This window comes from Rhea pennata, chromosome Z, assembly GCF_028389875.1.
Source record: "Rhea pennata isolate bPtePen1 chromosome Z, bPtePen1.pri, whole genome shotgun sequence".
In the NCBI taxonomy this organism is placed as follows: domain Eukaryota; kingdom Metazoa; phylum Chordata; class Aves; order Rheiformes; family Rheidae; genus Rhea; species Rhea pennata.
The window spans coordinates 58,650,258-58,677,477 of NC_084702.1; the positions used below are offsets into that span (position 1 = coordinate 58,650,258).

At 38.1% G+C, this 27,220-nt stretch overlaps 1 protein-coding gene across 2 annotated transcripts in view; it reads right to left on the reverse strand.

Annotated features, from left to right (window-relative positions):
• Nucleotides 1-457: 457 nt before the first annotated feature.
• The window catches only part of MAST4 (microtubule associated serine/threonine kinase family member 4), a 277,539-nt gene continuing 250,776 nt past the window's right edge, over nucleotides 458-27,220 (reverse strand). For both annotated transcript variants that reach the window (XM_062600538.1, XM_062600539.1), the window contains 14 exons: nucleotides 26,543-26,681; nucleotides 25,427-25,559; nucleotides 24,543-24,708; nucleotides 21,506-21,607; nucleotides 18,240-18,362; nucleotides 17,883-17,995; nucleotides 16,042-16,169; nucleotides 15,689-15,921; nucleotides 13,615-13,815; nucleotides 11,744-11,973; nucleotides 10,221-10,343; nucleotides 8,251-8,387; nucleotides 7,579-7,760; nucleotides 458-6,771 (listed from right to left, as the gene is read on the reverse strand). In XM_062600538.1, the coding sequence (XP_062456522.1) occupies nucleotides 2,903-6,771; nucleotides 7,579-7,760; nucleotides 8,251-8,387; nucleotides 10,221-10,343; nucleotides 11,744-11,973; nucleotides 13,615-13,815; nucleotides 15,689-15,921; nucleotides 16,042-16,169; nucleotides 17,883-17,995; nucleotides 18,240-18,362; nucleotides 21,506-21,607; nucleotides 24,543-24,708; nucleotides 25,427-25,559; nucleotides 26,543-26,681 (5,879 nt within the window). In that variant the 3' untranslated portion in view covers nucleotides 458-2,902. The remainder of the gene's footprint in view (nucleotides 6,772-7,578; nucleotides 7,761-8,250; nucleotides 8,388-10,220; nucleotides 10,344-11,743; nucleotides 11,974-13,614; nucleotides 13,816-15,688; nucleotides 15,922-16,041; nucleotides 16,170-17,882; nucleotides 17,996-18,239; nucleotides 18,363-21,505; nucleotides 21,608-24,542; nucleotides 24,709-25,426; nucleotides 25,560-26,542; nucleotides 26,682-27,220) is intronic.

Sequence of the window (27,220 nt, forward strand, 5' to 3'; positions counted from 1 at the left end):
GGCTAAGAATTCAACACAATCAAAGAGAGAGAAAAAAAGTATTTTAAGAAGGCACTCAGAAACATGCTGGCCTGCTTTAATGAATGAGGATATTCATTTTGGAAGAGAGATTGCAGAAGTGAGACCACATTACAGCCTACTGCAATCGCTAGCAAATAGTCAGCATGTGTCCATCAAACCAGACAGCCTACTGCAGTGGTTCCAGCCCCGACAAAGACAAGATACTTGACTATAGAGATCTTCTGTGAACATTGTACAACTTCTGCTTTTGACTGGACATTTTCTCATGCAAAATCCTTGGTCTGCATGTGTCTTCAGGGCTACTGAACAAAAAGGGTAACTGCCACCTCTGCCCTCCCATGCCCCTGACCCTACTGTATTACAGAGATGCAACTTAAGTTACAGGAGCAAAAGTAGTTCAAAGGACAATGCTGACACAACACTGCTTCATGCTGAATTTTTATTTCAATATTATGCAATTGCATAAGTATAAATAATTGTGTTCAATATACAACAATTATGCCATCCATCAGGAGTTTCTTAGAGAAAATAAGACTGCAAACACTTTATTGCACAGACCCTATCAATTTTTTTCTTTTCTTTTCTTTTTTTTTTTCTTTTTTTTTTTTTTTCTTTGTAAGCTGAGAAATCTACAGCAGGAAGTCTACAAAGGAACACATCAGATCTACGATCACATGAAGACTGACCAAGAAGCACACAGGTAGGAGGATCTCTAACAGCTCACTGGTAAGGTAAACACCAACAAACAGGTACTACATAAACACAAGCTTAAGCACTGTTACGCTTCCATAATGCAGAAAACTTATTTGTCAGAAGTGATAAGGAACTATACAAAAATATACATAAAGGTATGCTGTAAACAAATAGCTAGATGTGCTTTAAAGGAAACAAGAGGATAGTTTAAAAAAAAATCCAGAAGACTGTAAACTAGGAAATACCTCTCAGACAGAAATGTTATGATACTGAAGTGCATTAGCATTTGTTTGTAATAACTGCCAAAGCACAGATGAACTGTAAATGTTGAGACCATTTCTCTTCAAAACTACTCAAAAAGTATTCTGTCACTCACTAGCTCCTCTGTGAACACATAAAAGGTAGTATGAATGTTCTAGTGCCACATGAAAAAATCAGGACTTGCTTGTGATTTTATCTTTCTGTTACAGGTTAGTTGTAATCCAACTCAACTAATCACTGCAATAAAGCCTTTCCCAGGGGGAAATCTGTACACTGTCAGTTGTCATACAAACCCCCAAGTCAAGATTACACTGTGCTTTTATGAACAATTTTATAGCTTTTGAGACAGAAAGACAATCCATAAGCCCCAATGAAAGAGGTTGGGGCTTAGCCCTAGTGTGGGTACATATAACAGAAATAAGCAAAAATACCATCTTACTGATCCCAATCATTTAAAAACACTCATCTGCAAAGATATTTTGTAGTGCTCCTGTACATGTTTCAAATTTTACCTTTCACCCTTCAAAACAATCTGAATACTTCCATGCTAAAATGATCAAAGTCTACCTGTTCCACAGTATACAAAATTTAAATAAGGCTTAGCAAAAGTAAAAAGACAGTCACATTCTAGCACCAAATAGCTCCAACAGGTTCCTTTGTTACAAAAACGCATCTCTTTTAATTACAGTATTTACTTTTTTTGCATACAAACAAAAAGATTACGTTATGAAATGTATGGAGCTACTCAATGCATTTAGAAATGAATGTGAAACCCAGAATTACTTGCTAAAAACAGCAAGTTAAGTCTACAACGTAAGGCCCCAGCTATGTATTAAAATGTATCAGATGTCCTAAACTTTTCTGAAGATACGATATTGAAGCTTTTTCTTTTCCTTTTTACCCCATTTCATAAAATAGAAAAAAAAAAGCTACAGTTGCATGAAGCTATGCAAACCTGTATGTCATGATAATACACACTCTCTAAATTCATTAAAAAACAGGGATGAACATAGTACTGCAAGTCATGTGCTTATACTTGTGCCTCACACTGTAAGGGCCTGAATTTAAAAAAGCTCAAGGAAACCAAGAGGGTTGCAGCAGAAAATAAGCACACAGCATGTGCTTTAGATTCTCAGCCTTGTCTGAGGCGAAGGTCGCAGAATACACTCCCAATAGACAAGACGAGAACAACCATTTCACCAGAAAACACTACTCTTCTATCTACTGGGATGTAGTGATAACAAAGTGGTCCTCCCTTAGCTTTAATTATACCTATTTTAAGGGACAGACTTTGTGCAGTAGGGAGATGCAGTTAGATATTGTATTTGATCTGGTGAAGCAGTTAGCCAGATACAGTACTATCAAAATCTGATTATTAAAAATACATGTAAAAACTCACAATAAGTCACCATATTTATTCTTTCCTAGTATTTTTAACTCTAGCTAGGATTCCTAGTAAGTAAAAATGTGGCATATTTTTGTTTTCCACTCAGACCAATGTTTGTGCATGTCCATGCCAGGTCTAAGCTTTAGTAATTCGGTTTCATATTTGACTATGGCAAATAAGTGGCAAAGCAACTATCTTAAAAAAGGGGAGAGTAAACAATGCAATCAGCAGCAAAGTATATATGCTACATTCAGACCCCAAATTCATCACTAGGTATTTACAGAGGAAATCTTTTCTTCAACAGTTCTCAGCTGTAAAGTTATTTTTGTACAAATACTATATGGTAACAGTTTTACCGGTTACATTTGGGAAGGCATTTTGAAAAAAAAAAAAAAAAAAAAAAAGTCCTCTGTCCCCTTGCTTCAGTGACATGAAAGCTTTGCTGCACAAGGACACCACACAGTGCTGGTTTGAAGGTAGTCAAAACACGTTGACATTTTTCTCAGCTACTCTTGAAGTCCAATCTGCCAGGTACTACAGTCAAGAGGATTTTTTGTGAGGACTACTCCGCAAAACTTCCTTTCCTCGCCGCTGCCGGGCTGAGTCTTTGTCACTGGAAAGTGCATTAGGGCGGTCAGGCATGGTTGCTGACCTAGGTAAATCTTTACCTACATTCTGTTTTCTTGAAGTAGAAGGCTGAGCCTGTACAGCATCTTTTCCCTTTACATCCATAGTGCTAACAAAAAAAGACCTTTCTTGATTTCCAGGTTTTCCCCCAAGGTTTGAAGTAGGGTGGTGGGCTTCTACTGCAACAGCTGCACTATGCAAGGTCATCAGAGAAACACTTTTAGTCATTTCTGTCTTACCACTCCCTATGGAAGAGGTGCTTTTCTTATTCAATTCCTTGTAGATGACTGCAGGAAGCTCAGGTGAGCCTGCTTTCACCTTTGTTGAAGATGCATCGCTCTTCACTGAAGACGAGACAGATGCTTCTTGTCTGCATTCAGAGAAATTGGCTGAACAAGTCAGTGGCTTTCCTGATGTTGCAGCCACACGACAAGAACTCTGCCCAGTAGCAGCTGATGAATGTTTTGTTGTGATCTGCTTGTTTGCATCCTCTGGCTGTTTTTGATTAACTTGTCCTTTCCCTTTTGAATCTTGAGAGCTTTTGCTACTTGTAGTTACTTTTTCCGCTCCTTTCCCTCTGGCATCACAGTTCGTGAGGCAAAGGGTAGGTTCTACTTTCCCACTGTCATGTTGAACATAAAGTGCGTCAGTGCATATTTTTCCTTCAGGTCTTTTGTCTGCCAAGATCATCTGATTAGTAGGGCTTCTCTCTGTCTCTTTGCTCAGTAAGAGACAGTCTTTCACAGTGGAAAACTTTGGAGATATAGTTTGTTTTTCACTGAGCTGAAGATGCTTTTGATCAGCAGATCCCCCAAAGCCTGCTGGTTCTTGCCTTTGCTTAGAACTCTCTGGGCTTGTTGGTACCTGGCCAACAGTAGAGGATTTGGGTTTATTTTCTGCAGTAATACTATTTATTTGAAGGGTGGATACTGACGCATGTTCTAAACCCAGAGGCCTTTCAACCTGAACATGTTCACTGCTCGTTTTTCTCAGTGAGCCCGAAACAAAAGGAGTATCTTGCACATTTTTACTGGCATATTTCCCATCTTTCCGGGAGCTGGCAGATACCTGAAAAATTGCATCTTTTTCTTTTACAGTTGGAGTGCATGTTTTTTGTGAAACAGTCTGTTTATCTAAGTGCTTAGACTTAGAGGAACTATTATCAGAGACAGGCCTGAATTTATTACTGCTGCTTTCAACACAGGCAGTAGCAGGCTTCACATGTTCGTGAGTGCCTACATGAACATCTACAGCACAGTTTACAGTCTCTTTCACAGCAGGGGAGCCTGAGGCATTAAGTTGCTGCTGAGGAACTTGGTTGGACAGCTCTCTCTCAGTAGTCTGAAGCCTAGCATCAGTGAGTTGCTTCTGTTCTTTCTTTCCTGAATCTTTGGTGTTGTCCTTCTGTACAGATGGACACAGTGTAGGCTTCCCATTTTTAGGATCACAGTCTACTGAGGGCTGCATGGGCTGTTTGGATGGAACAGTTTTGCTCTTTGACTCTGCAAGAGCTTTCTTGGACTCACTGAGACACACCTTCTGCTTTATGTCCCTTTCTAGAAAACTACTCGCAATGGCGGCATCATCTTTGCCTAGCTGTTTCAGTGAATCTCTGCTATCTTTAGGTTGTGCCTTGGGACCAGCTGCCTGCACTTTTCCTTGCATCTGAGGTGGAACGGCAAAATCAACAGAATGTTTTTCGTTGGTTTTGGTGTAACTTGTTGTCAGGACATCTGAGACAGATACCTTCGGAGACAACTCCCTGACCACCTCCACCTTTGCAGGGAGAGGTTCGTAATTTCTGTGTATTACTAGCTGTTTGGCAGGCAACTCCTTTTGCATTTGCTTCTCTTTTTCTACAGCTTTTTCAGGAGTGCTCTGGACAGTAGAAAGTTTGGAACATGTCTGGGTAGTTTTAAGACTCTGATTCTGAACAGCACATGACTTTACCTCCACTAAATTGTTCTTCTGTTTTGAAGGGGAAGTGTCTTTCCTTTGAACAACTTCAGTAACAGAAGTGTTGCCTTTAGCAGCTAGACTAGAAACCTTTTTCTCTGTCGCTACTTCAGCAGCAACAGGGATGACTGATGGATTGTGAGAATTCTTGCTTGCTTGTAGAAACTGGGGCTCTTGCATGTTGGTTTTGCTAGATTTTGAATAACTCAACAACAGCTCTTTTTGACTGCTCAGTTCTACCTGTCCACCACTCCCTTGTGGTGATGGGGGTTTAGGAGATCCCACATCACTATTAGTGACCTGGCCTTCTGGTAGTACACACAAAGGCAGTTCAGTCTTTGAAGCCTGTGGCCCGGAAAGTAAGGCAATGTCCAATGTGCCTTCTATTGGCTTCAAACATGAAACAGACCTTCCATCCAGTTTATATTCTGATGGACTTTTCCTGACAGGAGACTCAGTAGAAATAAGGGCTGATTTTTCAACTCCAGTTTCCACTCGGCCATTCAAAGCTTTGAGAGGAACAAAAGAAACCGAGCTAATCTGAGCAGCATGAGCACTGCTGATGAATGCTCTACCATCAGCAACTGTAGTGGAATCCTGCTGTATGTTTATGGGTCTGACTGTATTAAGTTGAAGGCATTCATGAACACTTGATGTCAATTTGGGTTTTAGCACTGGACAAACGCTGTCATCTTTTTCTTCAAAGGACATTTTCTTTCTAAGGTAATCAATATTTGTAAGCTTACTATCTAATCTTTCAAATTTGACAAATTCTTTTGATGATACATTTTTATCTGTGTTTTCTCCCTTTCCATTTAGTGTTTTGTCAGAGGATTGAGGTAGCGCATCTTGCAGCATACATGGAGGGGAAATTCTTTTGAAGTCATAAGAAATATGACTGAGTTCATTAAGTGGAGGCCCATGACACAACATCTGTGCATCTAAAGCAATACAGTCATTTGATCTTAAGTTTGCATTCTTTTGAAGGGTGTCTTTGAGTATGCCACCAGCTGACTGAGTCTCCAGAGTAACCGTTTTTGCTTCAAACTGATTTGATCTTTCTAAAACCTTCTGAAATGCTTTTTTGTCCCTTTCTTCCAATCTCAAGGTATTGGGATTTTCTGGCTCCCTGATAGGCTCATGGATAGTATTTGATTTTTCAGCAAAATCTTGCTTTTTCATGACTATCTTGACCTTCAGCTTCTCTCTGTCCAACTCATCAACAGATTCCTGTCTACCTAATTTTCGGGAGATGGGGCGTTTCAAGCAGCCCTGCTCTGCAGGTCTGACCCTTGTAAGTGATGGTACATCACATACATTCTCCTCCAAGCTCTGAAGGGTTACTTCTCTTTGGGACAGTTCTCTATTTACTTCTTCCTGGGTCACTTCAAGACTATGTTTTCGTGAACATAAGTGTTTCTTATCGCTACCATAAGATGGTGCAAGTTTCTCTTCAGATTGGACTCTCTTTAACAGTGGAGACCTTGGTGGCTCTGCACTCTTCGGCCTAACAATATGCCTTACAATAGTTGGAGGGGAATGCATTTTGCTAGGGAAAGACTGAGCTATTTTTGTATTTCCAATCGAATGTCCCAGCAACGGTGATGGAGATCGCTGAGGCGATGTGGGCTGGGGTGTTGGAGAAGGTGTCCGTGCCAGAGGAGAGAGAGGAATGCTGCCAGCTGATTTGCGTCTTCCTGATCTGTATCTCTGCCCACCAAGCTTTGGACCCAAGCCATGAAGAGTGCTGGGTCTTATGTGTCCTGAACCAGCTGGAGAATTGGGAGCACTTGAACTAGGGGAGCTACTCTGGGAAGAATTGGTACCTACAAAAAGAGCAAAACAAAAAAGCGTAAGATTAGCAAGATTTTTCAAATCTTGTCTAGTAGCTTAGTGAGAGGCGGCACTAGCACTGATTCAAAAAACGTATGTGCTATCTACCACAACATTCCAAGATCTGGAAGGTTTTGAGTCTGCAAAACTCATCACTGCAGTCACCTTGCTGCTTCTCCCTTTCATTTTCTGTCCCTTCAGCCCCTTTAAATGATCACTTCCTTCTACTTATATAGAATATCTAAAGCTTTCTACTGCAGTGATCAAGGTTTTCAAATGATTTACCTTCAGCAACAGATTGTACATCAACATTCACTTTTAACAAACACGATAAATGTAGCAACTGCCATAGGAAGGGCCAGGTGAAGCACTTCTGAGAGTCAGAAAGATGTCAGCACCCAGCTTTTCAGCAATAAAGCAGCGTTTGAGAGCCCACACTAGTTCCTCTACGTAGCAAATACTTCCTCAGTTTCAATCTTTTATTAATCAATCTCTCCTAAGAAAGATTTTACTTTCTACTGGAGTCTTCTAAACATGGATTGCTTATTACGCAACTTTTAATCATTCTATTCGTTTAAGCACTGGGACAAATCTACCCGGCAGTCTCCTTTTAGGTGCTTCTGTATCATGAAAACATCTTTTCATTTTGCATCAGAAATATTTTTCACTTCTCCAGAAGAAAAACACCTGAGTGATTACATTTGTCCGAGTTGACTATTTATGGCAGAGTGTAATATGCTCAGAAAAATATGCTTCAACTTCCAGTGATTTTCCTTTACCCTCCACTCCTTCCTACTCACCAGATGGAAAATCAGGAGTGGAGCGGTAGCTTGGGGTCGGTGACCTGGGAGACAAACTGTGGGTTGGAGACCCAGGCAAGCTCTCTCCTGATGAAAGTGACCGGTTCAGGCAGGAGAAACTTCTGCTGGTGTGGAGAAGAGGGGAGGGTTGCTTGGCCAACTTTTTAAAGAGAGATCTCCTCCTAGTGCGAGAAGAGGACAGCATTAACCAGAAGATAAGTTGTACAAAAGATACGGTTACCACAGTCAAAACTTGTGAGGCTGACATTGCTTCACCCTCTCATTACTCTCAGAGAAGTAAATATTTTATCTGTGTTTACATGATAGCAAACCACACTGCAGAAAGCAAACATCAAAAAACAGCCCAATTTACTAATAGGCAGGACAGATATTGTAACTAAATCCCTTAGTACTTTACATGTACATTTACACGTGCCATGTCAAATTTTTAGACGGGATTTCAACAGAAGTAATATAGTTAAAACAGGACTGAAAGGACGTGTTACAAATGTAGTATCTCATAGAAGATGGCAAAAAGAGGTGTTGAAGGTAAGAAAGAGAATCAGAGTGTGTGTGTGTGTATATATATATGTATATATATATTTAATGGAATTGTTATATATACATGCACATACAGGGATATATGTTCAATGGAACAAAAATATTACTCACCTCTCCAAGCTCTCTTTCTTCTTGGTTTTCTTACTGCGTCTAACCATTCGGCTCCTGTAGCTATTTCTCCTGGCAGGCCCTGTCTTGATTGAAGTGTTCTCGAAGGGGGTTGTAGTAATTGACACTTTGTTACCACTCTGCCAAAATGAAGACATGAGTAATACAGGACCACTTCACTTTGAATTGAAGTTATATTGCAAAAATGAATGCAACAAAACAGAATCTCTACCTCAGAGAAAGAGCTGACAGTGCAAGGAACTATGTAGTAGTTGTCAGGTTAATTTACGTTAATTAAAAATGATGATTGGAAAATTCTTCAACTTTTGTCAAATGCCTCTCAATCTAATGGAATCAAATTTTCTAATCTTCCTCCATTCCAAGAACCAGTTTCAGGAAAAAAGAGAGATCCTTGTAATTGGACTGACCAAGACTGCAATTTTGAAGAAACACATTGAGTTTCTATAGAAACATCATCTCCTTTCCCCACAAAAACAGCTGTTACTGTGCAGTAGTCTGTTCACTATCCAGTCTTGTCTGAGGATACTGTTACACCCATGAAATAGCAGAGAAAAAAAATCTTCATTATCAGTCCCCCAAAATACGCAACAAATGCTTTTATCTTGTTCAAAAGAGATAAATGTAGTAAGTTTTTTAGAACTATTTGCATGAACATATGACACCTATTAAACTAAACCAAACCAACTGAAAATAAGCATCTATATGCTTAAAAAACCATACCTCCTGCCCAGCACTTGATAGTACTACAGTGAACTTTATTTTTTAAAGGAATTTCAATAATCCAAATCAGTTTTTCATGCATCACATTTGAATAAACAATGATCTCCTGTACTGAGCTTATTCTTGTAAATAGTGTGCAATGTTGTAATATCTCTATTTTTCTGTAGTTTTCTGTAACTTCTATAATATTTGGCTAATAAATTAAAAAATTAGAGCTGTTCTCTTGTTTAAGTAGTACAGACTAAGGACACTATTCAAAAAAACACCACAGGACAACCAACTGTCTAAAATTACCTAACCAAATCTTCTAAAATACACTTATTGCAAAACTTGGAAATTCCTCTTGGTTTCAGAGGAGAAAACTAAAGACTTAGGCAAAAGTGTATTTGGGGCCTTTCCTCAGCTCTTTATACTGATACTTTGTTGCTTTCCAATCCTCTTTGATAACTGACTGCACTCTTTGACAGGCAAAGCTCTGCATGTAGCACCATGAAATTGTTAATAATACCAGAAACAAAAGTACAGCTGTCTAAAATAATTCTGACCTACTTTAGTCTGTGCTGCAAAAACTACTGAAAAACTGTGATATGATAAACTACTGTGAATATTTAACACACTGTTGTTCATTAGAGGAAAGAAAAATCTAAAATTTAGAGAAAGCTCCACTAAAGAAAAAATGTGAGAGATCTGCCACAGAGATCCAACCACAGGATTAGAGCTTTATTTAAGAAAAGATACTTTGTGGGATATATCTGGCTATATATGATGCAAGAAACTTCTGAGCCTTTCAGATTACAAAAGACAAGTACAGTAGGCAAGTACAATTTATATTCTTTGTTGCCTTTTTCCTCATTTCACTTTAAAAAAGAAAAAGAGAAATAGCATCATTATCAAAAGCTTGAATTACCTCATAAGGGTGTTGAGATTCAAGAAAGCGCTTTTCTGCACTTTGGGTATTTCCTCCCAAGAGGGGGAGCCAGAGACATCTGTGTCAGTACCCCAAATGCACCCTGACTGTAACCAGGGGCAGTGTCAGTTTCTTGCAGTAACAAAAATCATAGCAAGATACATAAAGTAATTGGCTGTTCTCCAGATCTGTGCAACACTACCTTAAGAGTTTGCAGCTGAACAACCATAAACCTTGATAACTAACATCTAAAGGAAACTAACATAACCCCTCAATCTTTGGTGAGAACAGTAAATTCTTTGTATTCAAATTGTCCAAAACTTACCTTTAATAACAACTCAATGACTTCTGTATGAACAAGACCATGCACTGGCTCTCCATTGATATGGGTAATCAGATCCCCAGCTTTTAATCCTGCTTGGTATGCTGCACTTCCCTCTTCCACATTCTGGAAATCAGAGAAAAAGAATAGACATGAAATGGACTCATAAATCCTCATACTTTCAAGAGTGTGCTTTTTGTGCAACCTGATGACTTTTAAACACAATGAAGAAATCTTACACCTAGAAACCTGTGTGTGTGGGGGGAGGGGGTATATCTGCTTGGCCATTTTGCTCTCATGTACTTATTTGGGCTTTATCCTTCTATGGTGGGGACTGGAACTCTTTTCAAAGTTCATTGATAACACTGTGCTTACTTCCATTGACGTTAAGTTAGCTCTGTATGGCAGAGTAATTTTCATGCATGGTAAGGTAGAGGTCCTTCACAAATTACATATTTGAATGAAGATTTTTAACGTCTTACACTAAGAAATACTTATGCAATTAAAGCAGTGATCACATGCAGTACTGATTACAACAGAAAATTTGCAACTCCACCATAATGTTAGGGACTGTTTTATATTTGGATTGAATCTACTAGGCTTTAAACCACTAAGGTGATTTAAATAACTTATTGTATTTTAAAATGAGCTTTCTAAGAATTTCAAGTCATATGGCTGCTATTGCAGCTAACTGCATCTACATAGCTAAAAAATATTGCAGTGTTTTGAAAAATCCAAGGTTTCACTTTCACTGTGATGTAAAATTGTCTTTCTTCCCTTCCTTTCACTGATGTGATACTGCACTAATGGCAAAAAGTCAGATTTTCAGATTTATTCCCTTATCAGTCTCACATACTGTAGCCTCCAGGTTCAACGTTCTTGATGAATTAACAGGCCTGAGAGGTAAATAACATCAATGACATGCTATCTCATCAGCAGCACTCTCATTTCAAAACCTGCCACAGTTACTTAAAACAAAATGTCATCTCAATCTTCAAAGCTTCTGAAATGTTTTTAAGGAATTTTTCGAAATTATTTTCAGCTAGCTGAAACATTTTAGAACAATACATATATACACAAATATTCACAATTGAAGAAGTTGATAATCAATGAAAGGCAAGTGCTGTCTTGTCCTTTAGCCTGTCTTCCACTTCGTTCAGATCACTAGCGACCGCAGCAGGAAAAATACATGATTTACTCATTATATTCAGCCCTTTTCCTGTGCCATAGAATCCTCAAAGGTATTCACAATTCCAAATGATGTGCACATCTCTACACAAAAGAAGGTCAGTTCTGGAAATTAGTCTACTTGCAACTAGTGAAATATACAATTCCTTGATTTTTTTGAATCCCTTAACTGAAGTAACTTAACAAATTCCATGTATATTTCAACAAGTTCTGTCTACAGTCTTTCAACTTTGCAGTCTCTGACTCTCAGTCTCATAAATATTAGATTTGCTAGAAGTCTTTTAGCTTTGCAGTCCCGGACCCTCAATCTATAAACAACCGATGAAAAATGATCTTACCCAAACAATATGATGCACAGTGTAGATGTCGCTGTCACCCACATAAACCCTGATTGCTCGGATTGTGAAGCCGTACTTTTTTCCTGAACTGTGAATTACTATCGGCTGATGAGGACTTGCAGCAGCAGTCGAAGAATCACGGCTAGGAGAGGAATCTCGGGAGGATGAAGGATCTGATGATAGGGAATGAGGAGACATAGGACTTCCCAAAGGAGAAACACCAAACACGTCTGGAAGAAAAAAGTCTGTCAGAGTACATTCTGAGTGCACACAAACACAGAATAGAAAACCTGCTTAAAGTTTTGTGACACCTTTGTGCCAAAAATAATCCATTGCATTTGCATCAAGAACTTTCTCCTCACTCAGTGTGAATCTTAGTGTATCACAAGCTTGATTGACAACCAGATCTTGCAACTAAATTTCTTCCTCCACAGTATAACCCCTTTTTTTAAGGCTAGGTTTAACTCTAGTTGTAGGCTGTTTCTTCTTTTTAGATAGGACACACAGTAAGAGGACCAAGGACCAATGAGTAACAAATACACTTTAAAAGAACATCAGAGTTTGGCAGTACTGTGAATACATTCCCCTGTCCCCAATAGCCAGTAGCACTAAAGTAAGCATTAGTTCCTTGGTTTTCTAGACGCAGCTTTATACATAGTAAAAGCTACTGTAACCAAGCTATGACACCTACTTAGTACATAGGGCGTAACTCCCAACATCTGTACCAAGCCTCAATTTATACATTGTCCCACTTCACATATGGCCAAAAGAGTTTCTTGCAACAGCAGTATCAGTTATGTTTCATCTGATTTCATTGTTTTGAAAGCACTGCGTGCTCACAGTTGTGCTAATATAAACGCAACTCCAGCAGCGTAAAAAATATTTTGCTTACTGTAACAGGCTGACAGTTATTGAAATGAACGAAGTCCACAGCACAAAAACCATCTTTGGAATCTTGGAATGCACAATAGCACAGTGTTTGCTGACCGCAGTCTCCTGGAGAGCAGATACAGTGCTATGGTACAATGCGCTTTACACCCTGGAGATGGGTGAAGTTTGAGGCGTCAGCTCTCTCCTCCTCAGATAGCCAGAAGCAGTTCAACACCAAGCACAATTTTCCACTTAAAATAACCCACTGAACTTATTGTCAAAGCCACCTTTGAATACATAAAGCAAGTGTAGGATCACGTTTTCAGACCAGTAGACACTTAAATACTACCTCCAAGGTTTTAAGCAACATATGGCCAGTGCAAAAAGTTAAGCTCTAATCCCACTTTTGAAAAACTCTCTCAAAGTTTAGCATGTTTGGACTTTGATTCTGAAACATTACAAAGTGAACGGCCAATGGAAATATCTGGAAACACTACTTATTATCCTCTACTTATTTATAGCTGTATTTCTAGCTACACATTTTGAGCAATCCCTGTAAGCCAGTGTAGTCCAAACAGGAGCCTACAGGCTGCTTCCATCTTTGGGACACTTATCACCACCTTTACTCCTAAGAGACATGAAAGAACTAGTCAGGCAGAGTATGCTGCTGTAAGAGACTACTGGCTTTTCAGGGAGCTGTACAACACCTAGCTCTTCACAGTTGCAGCAACAGTCCTATGAAAGGATGAGCTGGGACTGAAAGCATTCATCCTGCTGTGCAGGCACATACTTGAACATGAAGCAATCACCACTGAACTACAGGCTGCCTATGAGAGTGTAGGTGACTGACAAAATGAGACTATCCAATAGCACACAGGAACAGCAAAAACAAAATCTGTGACAGAGAATCCATTTTGGACTCTCCAAAATCTTGAATTTACATCATAAACCATGTGGTATACACAAATCATAACACTTCAAGTTATCAGATTTATCTATACCTCCTGGGATCATGAGGGACAAAGCACTCGCAGAAAGGGACTTAGTGACTTTTCCAGAGATCTTCTTTTTCTCTGTGCTTTCTAATCGCTGACGAGCCATATGAGAAGCAACTTCACTAGGTGGCTTCGAGGAGTTGTCTGTACTGTCCACACTCTCGCTTCTTCCATTCATCTGATCTAAGTGCTCTGAAAAACTGCCAACTGTACAAAGAAGAAGGGATAAACACATTGAGGGAAACTGGGGGTCAGGGAGGGGAAACAATACAATTGTGAGATGGGAATTTTCCTTGCTGTCAACAAGTTTGTAAAACAACACTGAAAGAAAAAAAAAAGGAGTAAATCTTTCACAGACTTACAGATTGCATAAGGTTAACAGAATGAACTGGAGCAGCAGGGACTACAGTGGCTTGTAATCACTGACTAAAGCAAAATGAAGAAAAAAGCTGATAGCAGCTTTTTTGGTAGCTCAATATGCAACATTCACCTTTAAGAACTTAATCATGCATAATCATTCATTTTGCATGTTAACTCCTATTAAAGATAAACAGAGGCTCCACTGTTACATAAGGTGCTATCAGTTTAACAACTCTTCCAAAATCACTAAAACATTAATCCTATTTTTAATCATCATCATCCTCTGCTTTCATTCTTTGGGTGATTTTCTACCACACCTATGCAGAGGAAGATACTGGGTACCGCAAAACTCAGTATTACAATCACATTGGTATTAGGTTATTATAAGTAAGTTTTCCACAATACTGAATGGAAGAAGGACAATGAAATTTTAAATAACCAAAGGATGGCCTTATACCACAGGAACAACCTGCAAAAGATTTCTTCAAAGATGTCACAGGAAAGTTGCACCTTACGAAGCAAGCCCCAAGAGTGGCCCCCTTATTTTAAAGGCATAAGAATTACTCCTAGTATTTCTTTAAGGTCCCAAAACAGCATGTTGCTAATGAATTATACAGAAAACTGAAATTGTTCTTAGCCTAATTGTTAAGGGACAAAAGAGAAACTTTTTTTTATTTGGCTTTGAGTTCTGTGTAGTAGTGCTATGTCAATACCATCACAGTAACACTGGGTGAGGGGAACAGAACTGTACAGCAACACAAACGCTTCAACAAGGAAAGGAGGTACAAATGTTTCTAGTTACACAGCTAGATAAGCTTGGAAAAGTCTTCTCAAAGAAGGAGAAGAGGGGAAAAAAAGAGAAATGCAGACCAAAGGGGAAATTAGAGGTATGGGAATAGAAAGGAAATATATTATATGGGATAACTTAGAACCACTCGGTGAGGTACAAAAGAGAACTAAGCTAGAAATAGGTATATGTCGAAAGAAGATTCCTGGAACTTGTATCTGTTTAAATGTGAGCCTGATATAGGCCTAGATCTGTGTTAACTATCAAGTTGTCTCAGAGTAATGCAAAACTCTCCTCTGAAAGTACAAAAGCAGCAAGCTATGGAGGCCCTACTGAAATGCACACAAATAGTTGTTCTGGAGAAGGTGTGCAAAAAGAAAATTATTATTTACATAGGGAGCTTTTTACAAAACTCCTCAACACTTCAATGACTTCCACGAGTCAAAGACAACCCTGCCAATTCTAAAAGGCGTACATCACTGAAATGCCTCAAACAACACACACACACAATGGTGTAGCACAGAGCATGAGAAAACAGCTGTACAGATCAGTTGGAAAGACTCTAGGATGATCAATGAGAAGGTTAGATTAGAAAAGTTGTAAAAATGCTGCTTTAAATGCTCAAGGGATCTAAGACTCCATTTCTCCACAGAAGGATCCTGCACAGGCTCCTGATTTACTTGTGTAGCAGCTCTCCAGTCAGTGAAGCAACACCAGCTGTTGGCATTTCCAAAGAAGTTGACACTTTCCTACAAGTATTATTATGAGACTTTACTGGTTTAAGCCTGTGCCCAAACCAAAGCCCTCTTAGGATAGTTCTCTTTAAAGCAGTACTGAAATAAAGGGTTTCTAAATCCACAAATGCTAGTGCAAAACCCAGGACCACCACAATTGTTTCTAATGTCATCAGTCAAGAGACCCACTATAAATTACCTGATAGTGTGGAGCTGCTGATAGTACTTGCTGGAGTGGTAACCTCAGGTTCATCTTGCACTATTTCCTCATTGACAAACGCAGCTTTTTCCTGTTCCTCCCGGGGTCCTACTAGGCAAGCGGGATCATCCTGTTCTCCTTCAGCTGATATGGCCAGTTTCGGAAGCAAACCAGAACTGTGTCGCTGCCTGCTACTTTCAGTGCCAGAAGAGATGGATGTAGATATTTGTTGCCTGCATTAAAAAAAAGGAAAAAAAAAGAAATAAAAACACCCTCACGCAGTTACTGAGATGAGGAGGCCTGCTACCTGACAACCAGGATCTAGATCACTTCCAACACTTCTTTCTACTTACATTTCAGAATATTCTGAACTCCAGCTTAAAGATTCCACAGAACGCAATGTCACACTTTTTATTTTGTCAGCTGCATCTTCTTTTTCTTCACCTTGTGTTTGAGTGACTCGATCTATACTACTAAAAACCTATTGCACAAAAAACAACAAAAAATCCCATTCATCACTGACATATTTGATATAAGAAGATATTTGAAAAATGACACTGCACATGGTAATCTGCATGCTCTAAAGCTTACATGGTATTTCAGACTATAAACTCCAAGTATCTTCAGCCTTTTTAAATTTCCAAAATTTGTGTTCTTAAAATGCTTTCCTGTTTTGCCTTCTTGGCTCCTTACATACAGGGTCATGAACAATACTGGGTTTTTCGTTATGAATTCACCAGTGCTCTAGTCATTTCACTGTGTGAACCACGAGCCTACAAGCAAAATCCCTATCTTTGTGGGGTTTCTGGGTCACAGGATCAATGCACATCTTAGATTACTCCTTCACCATAAAGTCAATGAAAAAAAAGATCCCTAGCCCTAAGCTACTGATTTATTGTCTACCAGTCAGATATGAAAAGGAAATAAAAATGAATGTGAACTGACTATGAAAATAAGAATAAAATTACTTGGCCAAAAAAATTTACAAAAAATGAACTCTGATCACTGTAAATCTGTTGTTTAATTAGCTGACAAACAACAAAGTAACTATCAGTTGTGTATTATATAGCCCAAGTTACAGTTTAAGATGCAATGGCATAATGACATTAATATACCAAACCATTACTATAGGTATGTTGCCTCCAAAGGGATAAAAGATAACTGAAGAAGAAAATAAGACTTTTCATAATTTACCACTATTTGAACTGGGAACATGCAACCAAGTCAAAACAGGCAGTTACACAGAAGGAGAATAATTAGATTTGCAGGTCCTGTCTCTGCTCCTCCGTGATATCACAGATACGTATATGCAGAGTCGGTATGAACTATGTAGTACTGCGGAGTCAGTATAAAATTCATCAATTAATTAAAGTATTAGTCAGGACAAACAATCATAAGCTTTCAAAATACTTTTTTAGCTCCTAAAGCAAGTTTAAAAAAAATGTTCACTAATAGAAAGTTTTTGAAAATCACTGCTGGCTGTGATGTAAGAGTAAAAGCAAACTCAAGCTTTCAACTTCTGAATTATTTCCTGCCAATTTTTCCTCCATAGTATTTCCTGAGCATATCCATTCTGCTTCTGTTGGCAAACCCTGCCCAGCAATAATTAGCCATCATCTCATCTACTAGAATATCCTTCCTTTTCAACACTCAGCTTTTCCTCCAGTTCACATCATTCAAATCACTCCCTCAAATCCGTATTTCTTCTTGAGCAAATCATTGCTTTGCTTTTTTTCTTGCAGTCTACTGCCACTTAAGGTTGTTTCTGCTGTAGACAGTTAGTAATGTCATCTGTGCTATATCATTACCAGCAAGATACTAGTAACAACTGGAGTAACACACAAACTATAAAGAAAACCAAGGTAAGGCACATGCCTTAGCACTTAACAGTTTCTCTAAAATTTCTCTTAAATCATTATGATTTTTTTTTTAAACACAAAGTATGAATCCTTTTATAGAAAAGATATCCTTTTCTATTACCTTCTTGAGGATTCAAGGGAAGGAGGGCGGAGGGACACCCTTTCCCCCAGAATCCTCTCAGATTTTGAATTTATGGTATTAATTCCATTCTCACTCAATTTCAGTAGACAATTTCACAGAGAAACAATGCCCTTTTCCATATTTGACATTTCCAAACGTTATAAAAGTAGCAAGATATACACTGCATATTAACATTACAGCAAATTTTACTTACTTTTGAAAACCTGTGTGAACATGAGGAAAACTGTCTAATCTCCAAATTAAAATCTTCATCATTTGTATCATCTTCTTCCTCAGTTTCCATATGGTGGTATTTCTCAGAACGAGCTACAGAAAAAGAAAATAAATTATTTCAATTTATCAGGACGGAAGTATTAGTATTAATTAAAAATATTAATTCTTAAGATTATTTTTCCTGAAATGTCAAATGACCAGTGAAATTCCACAGCTATCACTGGTTCTGATAAAGGGTATTTTCAAAGCATAGGAAGCAAATGTAAAAGTGAAAAAAAACAGTGATAATTTTAACAAGGCATTCACCGCATTTTTAAAAATATAAACTAATACCTACTATCAAAATAACTTGTGTCATCTTCAGACTCCAGTTGTGGAATAAATTCAGCCTTCTGCCTCAGCAGACTATTCCAGTCAAGACTCCGGAAGAACTGATGCTGCTTTACCTCATAAGCACCACCTGGGGGAGCCAGAGAAAAACACTGGGTGAATATTAACCAAATCCTCTGATATTAAATCAATTAAATTCATGGTCCAAAAAATGTAAATTAGCTTGGAAAGGCATCACTGCAGTCAAGCAGGACTATTGCCCATTTCCACTAGAGCAGTCTAAACTTGTCAGAGCACCACCTCATCCCTTGCTATTGCCATTTCTTTAACAGTGGTGGCACTCCTTTTCTTCTCCCCCCTTTTAATATTTCTATTACATATTTCTGAGTAGGCTAATTATTGTGCATCTGCTACACATTAGTCTGAAACATCAGACATAGCAGTAGTAGCAGTCAAAATGTAAATATGCACAACAGAAAAGTAAGTAGAAGCTGGGAAGTAATGAAGACTGATTCTTTCTTTAATAGTTATTCATAGCAATACCACTGCTGCTTAAAAGCTCCTTTTAGTATTTTAGGTAGTAATAGGCAACTTCATTGGAATAGTCTTATGACTGCCTAGTTGTTATAATTTGTTTTAAATAACTACATTATATTCAAATTAAGTAACAATTGTCAAAACACAACGAAGTACCAGAATTTTTCCCTTGAGAGGCAGTTAGGGGAGCTACTGATAAGCATAAATGTAGTTCAGAAAAACAAACAGACCAGCAATAGTAACAATAGTAACTGTCAAATTGCTACAGCACATAAATTTGCTTACTGGTCTAGACTAAGATGGGAGAGTGCCATGGAAAAAGCATCAAGTTTCAAAAACTGGTCTATAGATCAGTGTTAAGATTTCCACGTTGTATTCTTTACTTTTTCTCCACTGCATGAGGGAAAATTTCATTCAAGCCAAATCTTTCTAAATGAAACCACAATCATATCTAATGGTAAGTAACTAGCTAAGGAATGAATTGTAACAATGGATTCTGTCTTTTCTGAATGCTGTAACAGGATATTACAGTAGAATTACTTAATTCTGGACTAGGTTTCAGACACTTCAAACTCAAAGAGCTCAATCTGAGCTGTCTTTTATCATGCCTTGGTGCTACTAAAAATTTCCTGTTACTTAAAAAAAATCCTTTTCTGTCATTTTCCTTCTTCAAAAGAAGTACAGCATCTATCTCTCAATTTCACTATGCCACTAACATCCCTTGAGCAAATCCACCATTGCATATTTTCATGGAGTGCAATGCAGAAGCTAATACGTAATAAACAGATAGGGTTGTCATTTGCAACGCATGGCGTAGCCTGAGATAAACAATGCTATTTTTCAGTGCTCCCGTGGAACCAGTCATGTTGTGGCCTCCGCTTCTGTAAGTTGCTTCTGACACTTATAAAGCTTTGTTTCGCTTCCTAAATATTCCTCTGTGATACAAGGAAATGGCTGCAGGATTCCAGTCTTCAGACTACCAGCTCTTGAGAGACCACAAACAGTCAAAAGAAATCAGGCCACAAATAAACTGAACAGACGTTCCATGTGGAGGCACTGACCATTACAGCACTTAGGCCAGTCCAATTCTAGCCAATTCACTTTCTTAACCAGCTGTAGCAAAGGAGAGAGAGGCAGGACTCACCATCTACTTGTGATCCAGTCTCTCACAGGGTGACAGCCTTGCACTAACACTATGTTTACAAGGAAAAAGTATAGAGGGAATGAAACAACAATGCCTGAAATTAGTGTATTTAAAGTATGGAGATGGAACTAGTTCTGGTTTTCCAGTTTGCCTTTGGCAGTGCTCTTTGCAGTAGATGAAGCAGGAAGCAAATAGAGGAGCTGTCACTTGGACATAATAGTTCCCTCACCCTTGCCTTGCTCAGTGTGGGGTCAGAGAAAACAACAAACTTTACTGGATGCCATCTGCTCCTGACCATAACTTACAGTGGTGCCTAAGTGAGGTTCACACAGTCCCCAGATGCTCAGGGAGCAGGGGACACATAGCTCTGTCCTTGCTGTCACTTCACTATTTCCCAAATGAAGATCTGTGTTTTTGGACCACATCAATAATGCAAGGGGTCTGGGTTGTTCTCATGTTTCCCCAAGTGACTGTGGTAAGGGCAGTTATAAACTTGTTCCTAAAGCTCCATTTTACGTTAGCTTTAAAAGATAATCACAATCTGACTGCTGGACTCAGTTTTGCTGGTAATTTTCTAAGTACTATCATGCTGACTAAATCTGCCACTCAGTTTCCCAGGCCTCCTGGATACGTCTATGTTCATTTATACTCAGAGTGTTCACAGTAAGACTCTTGCCTTACAGTTAGGCTCTTTTAGATAGTAGGTCTTTTATTTATCTATTTATTTTTTTTTGTTCTGGGTTTATGTGGTGCCTTGCCAAGCGGGATGCAGTAACTAAGGCTCCAAAACATTAACATCTTAAAAATAATCAGCACTATTCTTCATTTCTGCCTCTCTCTCAAATTTCCAACTAAAATCTTGCTCCATCAGCTAACAAACTCTACAATATTACATAAACCACACAGTGCTTTCACTAGCCAATGCAGGCTCATTACACCTAATACCATCTACGAGATTCTTTACTTGGAGTGAAGCTTGGCACTGAATGACCACAGCAGAACAAACAGCTTGGTACTGACTGATACTTACTTCTCCCCTTAACATTCACGCTTTTGATTTTATTCTTTTCCATACAAGGCAGCAGTGCTGAAGGAGAATGATAAGCCTTTTCATAAGGCAACCTCAGGCAGTCATTTCTAAATAATTAGTTCAAGTAGCTACCACCTACTCTAGAGCAGGAATGAACTAATTTGCCAGGTAAAGGTACTTCTGGCAAAGGAAGGGTTGGTTGTGTTGCGACCTCCCTTTTCTCTACTTCTGTTTGTAGTGATTTAATAGTGTGTTCACGAACGAACTCCTTTCAGTGGCTAACTAGATCTTTGAGAGGTTTCTGTTTTACTCATCAAGGCATGAAAAGAGTAAATGAGAACCACCACACGTGAATGCTGCGAGATTACAAAATTTCATACTGTTAAGCTCCTTTTACTGGTTTGAATCTGCAAAATAACCTCTGCTATAACCACATGCTGTCATGCATACACACTGACAGATGCTTCCCTGGCAAAACAAACACAAGAACAAAAGGCCGAGCATGCTGAATGTAGAAGCTATTTGTGGTATGCTAACAGAATCTAAAATACTGCCACCTAACCTGTTCCCAGTCTTTCCAAAGGATTTTGCCTGAGCAGCAGGGTAATCAGATCCTGGGCATCTGGAGGTGGTGCTTCATCCTTTTCAGGCCAGTTGATTTCATCTGGCAAAAAAAGAAAGTCATTTGTTATTATTTAACTCTAGTCTCAACATCCAGCAAAAGGTGTATGAAAGCTATCATACTAAGCTAGCCGTAGTCAGAGTTAAGGTAACTTTTTCAGGTTGCTTTCTGTTGCATACTATTTTTGACTTTAATCCTCTCTATGCCTTCTCTATACATGTATTTTTATGTCTCCATTTTCCTTGAAAGTACTCTTTAATCCAAAACAGTTGGAAGAAGAATATAGCAATGTTTCGCTCATAAAAAGCTCTTACAAAACACTAGCTATTGTACACTGCCCCTCCTCTCCTGAAAGAACAATGTGGTTTAAATTCTAGTTCTATTCCTGGAAACTGGTGATAAGATGGACACAGCTGACCTGATCCAGCAGTCACTGCTCACATTTGTAATCCCTCTCTGATGCTAGTAGTTTCATTGAAGTCATTACTCCCATGACTAAGGGCAGACTCTATGGTCTGGAAAGATATATGCCAACATAGCTCTTTTTTTTTTCCCCCAAATCTCCTGTAGTTTAGAGTTAAAAACTCACTCCAACTCCTACGTTACTAAGGCCTTTTGAACAGTATACCCAGTTACACCTAAATCCAGCAGCCAAGTTATTATACCCTGCAGCATCCAGGTAAGGCTGAATAGAAATTCCGCCAAACTTTTGTTTATATTAAACAATGGAAAATTGTGCCAGTTTCAAAATGAACATGAACCTTGTAGTAACTTACACGGCAATTTTTTGTCTGATTTTTAGCAGAAACTGTCTCCACAAATGTAATATATCGCAGGTTTAGACAAAACTCTAAACAGTTTTTTGGGGATTTTGGCATCAGAGAACCAGAGCACTAGGACCAACTGCAGGAGATGCAGAAGACTTAAGGATTGTGTTACATGATCTGTATTTTTAGTTTAAAATGGCCACCATAGGAGAAACCATGATCAAAGGTTATATATGAATTCCATCTTTGCATTACAGAGTTTAAAGAAAGATACTGAAATAAATAGGCATGACCTGTAACCTGTTTCTGGAGAGTTATTTTTTAAGCTGGATCATTTTAGGCACCTAGTTTACACTTAGGCCTCCCATGGTTGTACTCACACAACCTGTGGGGAAGGAATGGCACGACACAGAAAGCAGTTGAAATGAGGGGGCAAAAATTGAAGGTAGATTTTCATGTAGATTGTAGATTTCACCCAAAGAAATTGGAATTAAAATCTTGAATTCTGTACTAAGGTTTCTGCAGTTCATTACAAAGGGACTTCACATTTCAGCACAGGAAAATTTTGCATCAAAAGAGCTCTCCTGCAGACACTGACAGGAAGAATGACTTCAGCAAATAGGGATATTTAAAAGAAAAGAAAAACCTGGAAAGTCAAAAGCAAAACAAGAAACTAAGCTGACCAACAGTGTTGGGGTGTGGGTGGAAATGAGTCAGGTTTATAAACACTCCTATAAATAATTTCTGCAAGGTAAATGGCCACACTCAAACACATGACATCATTTACATAAGAATCAGCTAAACTGTAACATATGACGATGTGGTTTACAAAAAGTAAAATTAATGTGACATATGAAATATAAAGTCTGAAGTGCAAATTTTGTCATTAATTTTAAACTATTCCTTCCTCTCCTCCCAATCAAGGAGCTGCCAAATGATATAAAAACAAATGCATGTGTGTCTGGAAATGCAATAAAAACATGAGTTATTTCCTTGTTTGCATCCCTGCAGCTTCTACTGCAGTTTAAATCTGATTCGGAATATAAAGCATGAATATGCATTGCAGCCGTGAGGCAACAAGAACAAAGCGAGCATTTGCTGCTTGTGTTAATTAAACAGTCGATTCTCCCTGCCACGGAGGCCTTGGCTTATCACATCAGCAAACACCATGGTTACAAATCCATAAGCAGCTAAGATATTGTACAAAGAGGTCATATAATGGACAAGTCCACTTCATTAAAGTTTGACACTGCAAACCAGTGTCAGAGATGCAAAAACGTGAGATGACAGAATGTCTCCTTAAGCGCAAAAGTAGATTTCTTGAGTTCTCAGAGAACAAGGAGGGGGAGGTTCAGTTACTTTGAGATTCTGGGGTGTGTGTGGCAGGGGGAGGAAGGTGATGTTGGTTTTTGGTGTGAGCTAGTGGACCTTTTAGGCAAATCATAAAACATGCTGGGAAATCCTAACAGAGATGCCATTCTGTTAAACTTTTGGCATAAGCAGAGGCTTTCCACATCTATGCATCTGGGAAATTTATGGAAACAGCAGGTAGGATAGTAAGTGAGTCTGCTTAATTATCATTTAGTTTTGCCACAAGCTGCATAACAATAGTTAGGGTCAGCTTGCAGGTTAAGATCTAAAAGGTTATTGAATTTTAAATGAAAGAAGAACAGATGTTACAGAAATAACATTACACTACAACAACCGCCAATGAAATCATTAACAATCTGTGAATTGAATTTGTTTCCTTCTCTTTCTCATTATTTATTATTTGGGAGACATTTGTTTAGGGTTTTACTACACCTTTGTTAATTTCTTAATTGTGCCACGAGGCATTTTCCCAATAATGCAAATTAATTTTAACCTCTTCTTCTCTGGTATAATTTCTTTACTAAAGACTGAAAACACTGTGCTACAGTGGCGTTATTTTACCACTAACACTGCTTTTCAAGCAGTGCAACTCAACCACTGTCTTCTACATTACTGTTTCTGTGCTCAGCAACAACGTACAGTAAATTCAGCTTATAGTCCAAATTTTATTCCTATTGCTTTGACAGAAAATTGTTTGTTATAGTACTAAAATTGCGCTTTTTGGACCAAAACCAGCTTGAAAAACAACTGCATCAGTAAAGTTTTAAATTGCTTTGCTATTAGCAAAACAAAATTTTCACAGTAAGCTGAGAAATTCGTTTCTTTCTGGTAATCCTCACCACTGATTACTTGTCCGAACAGCTCCTCCGGTGTATCTCCAAAGAACGGCACGCACCCAACAAGAAATTCATAAAGGATAATTCCCATAGCCCACCAGTCCACTGGCTTTCCGTAACCCTGCCTCAGTATTACTTCAGGAGCTATGTATTCAGGTGTACCACAGACCTAAAAATAAGAAAACAAACATGATGGTAGAATTAGTTTAACAATACTAATTATGTCATGTTATTTACATTTTTAATTCTTTAAATGTAAAATAATATGAAAATATGGAGAAATGAAATTCAGTAGGTTTTAGACTGCTGAGCTTGTATCCAATCCAATTGTTTTAAAATGGTCTAACTATACTTTTATGCATCATAATCATATTTGCATATCTGTCATGCAAAGGATAGTTTCTTTTTCCATTTGTTTTATTATGTGGGAGTTCACCACAACAAATATTTAACTTAAACATATCCTTATCTTTACATGAAAGTTGTGATGGTTTTATCTTAAGTAACTTTTACAGTGAACAGATTGTGAGCAATGGTAATGAGGCATGCTTAAAGGGAAATGGGCCATAGCAAGGATTTTAGCACTCTTAGTTGTACAATGCATCATGTGTTCCACAAGTACTCTGCTGAGACTTCTGAATTCCTTATAAAAACAGCTTTCCATTTGTCTCTCTCACAGACTCACTTGAACACAATTAGGTTGTTCATCTTACTAATAGATGCTAATGTAGAAAGAAAAAATAATCCTAGAACAATCCACAGGGCACCAGTAAAAGCAACTGACACGCAACAGGAACACCAGTGCAGAAATAAAAACAGTTTATACATTACATTCTGCTGGCAAAAATGACTTCATTTGAATACTCAATGTAGAAATGAAATCTTACTTGTTTGTCAAGGAATTCTCTGGCATCCTTCTCAATGTGACCCTCATACAGATTGGTAGTCAAACTCATTAGCCCCACCTTAGACAGGCCAAAGTCTGTAAGCTTTATATGGCCCATGGATGTTACCAATAAACTGAAAATTAGAATGATCTGAAGTTACTGCAACATAATTCAATATTATGCACTTATTATTATTATTATATTAAGAAGAAAATGTTTCATCAGCACTGCAGAAATATAAAGACAATTTAAAAAGTAATTGTACCAAGTAGAGAACAAAGTTAAAAATCTGATACAGTCTTACATTTGTTACTGTTTTTACAAGACATAAACAAGCTATACCCAGCTGAACATCATCTTACAGAACCACGAGTGGTAATAGTCAAATATATCTAGGTTTATAACATAAAATGCTTTGAACAAAAAGAAATGGCCATCCTTTTGAAAGATTCAGGATAGATTTAGTTTTTGAAATAAGGTAGACATTTCCTATCTAGCTTTTTTGAAAAAAATCAGATATTAAGTTATCAGCTAACTAATATTACAATGGCATGAAGTACCATGCTATGAAGGTATTTTCACTCAATAGACGTGACCTCATTTCTTTTTTTAATGTGTGATATATAGAAGATCAATGGATGTGCAACAATCATATCAATCATTACAAGCCACTTACTGTAATGGTATTTACACATACAGGAGAGAGACTGTATTTCTAAACTTTGCAAAAAATGCAACAAGATTTCCCAGACTGGCCTGCTCTTTACGTATATAAATATCTACGTTGATGGCATTTTGTATTAAACAGTGTTTTAAGCATACTTAGAAATATTTTTTTTAATGGACAAAACATTTCCCTTCATTTCAACCAGAAAAAACTAGCATGTTTTTCTTCAGCTACTATGATAGACTGTTCCATCTCAAAAGACTTTAAAGAACACTTTTGGAAAAAAAAATATACTCTCTGTAATTGCAGGTAATGAAAATTCATAAATCGGGCAGAAATCGTGAATCTACATGATAACATTCATAAGGAAAAACTGCATCATGCATAGTGAAACTACTCTCTTTGTATTTTATTTAACAAAGTCTTATGGTTGTATTTTTTATACATACTTGTCTGGTTTCAAATCCCTGTGTACAATTCCATAATTATGAAGGTATTCCAAGGCCAGAACAGTTTCTGCAAAGTACATCCTTGCCATGTCTACAGGTAAGGGACCCATATTCTTCATCAAAGTAGCACAGTCCCCACCTGTGGAAAAGGGACAAACAATCCAGATGGTGTTATAAATTCATGTGGTGTATCAGCATAATCTATATATGCTGCAGAAATAGCCATAAATTGTAGTCATAAATGCTTAATTTTGGGGGCAGATCATTTTTACGATCCAATTTACCATGTCGTCAGACCAACCATTGTACAGCCAAACCGCGTGAGCTGAGTGTGACTGGTACAAGGGTTCAGCTGAAAACCAATTAAGCATGTACTGCCACTGAAAAATGCTCAAACCACCACTGCATGCATATTTCATCTTGCACTCTGTCCACTGTGTTTTTCTTCAACATCAGCACCTCTTCAAATCGCTTCATCTTCTCTCCCTCTCTGCAAAATCATTACTGTAAACACCCCAGGACTTGCTAAGGAAAATTTAAAATCCAGAAAGCTAACAGCATTTTCACATGAATTTTCACAGAATTTTCACATTTCAAATGGTAGGACATTTATGATTATAGTCTATGAGGAACTTATTCAAGGAGCAGTTATTTCCCATTTTAGCTGTAGCACAAGTG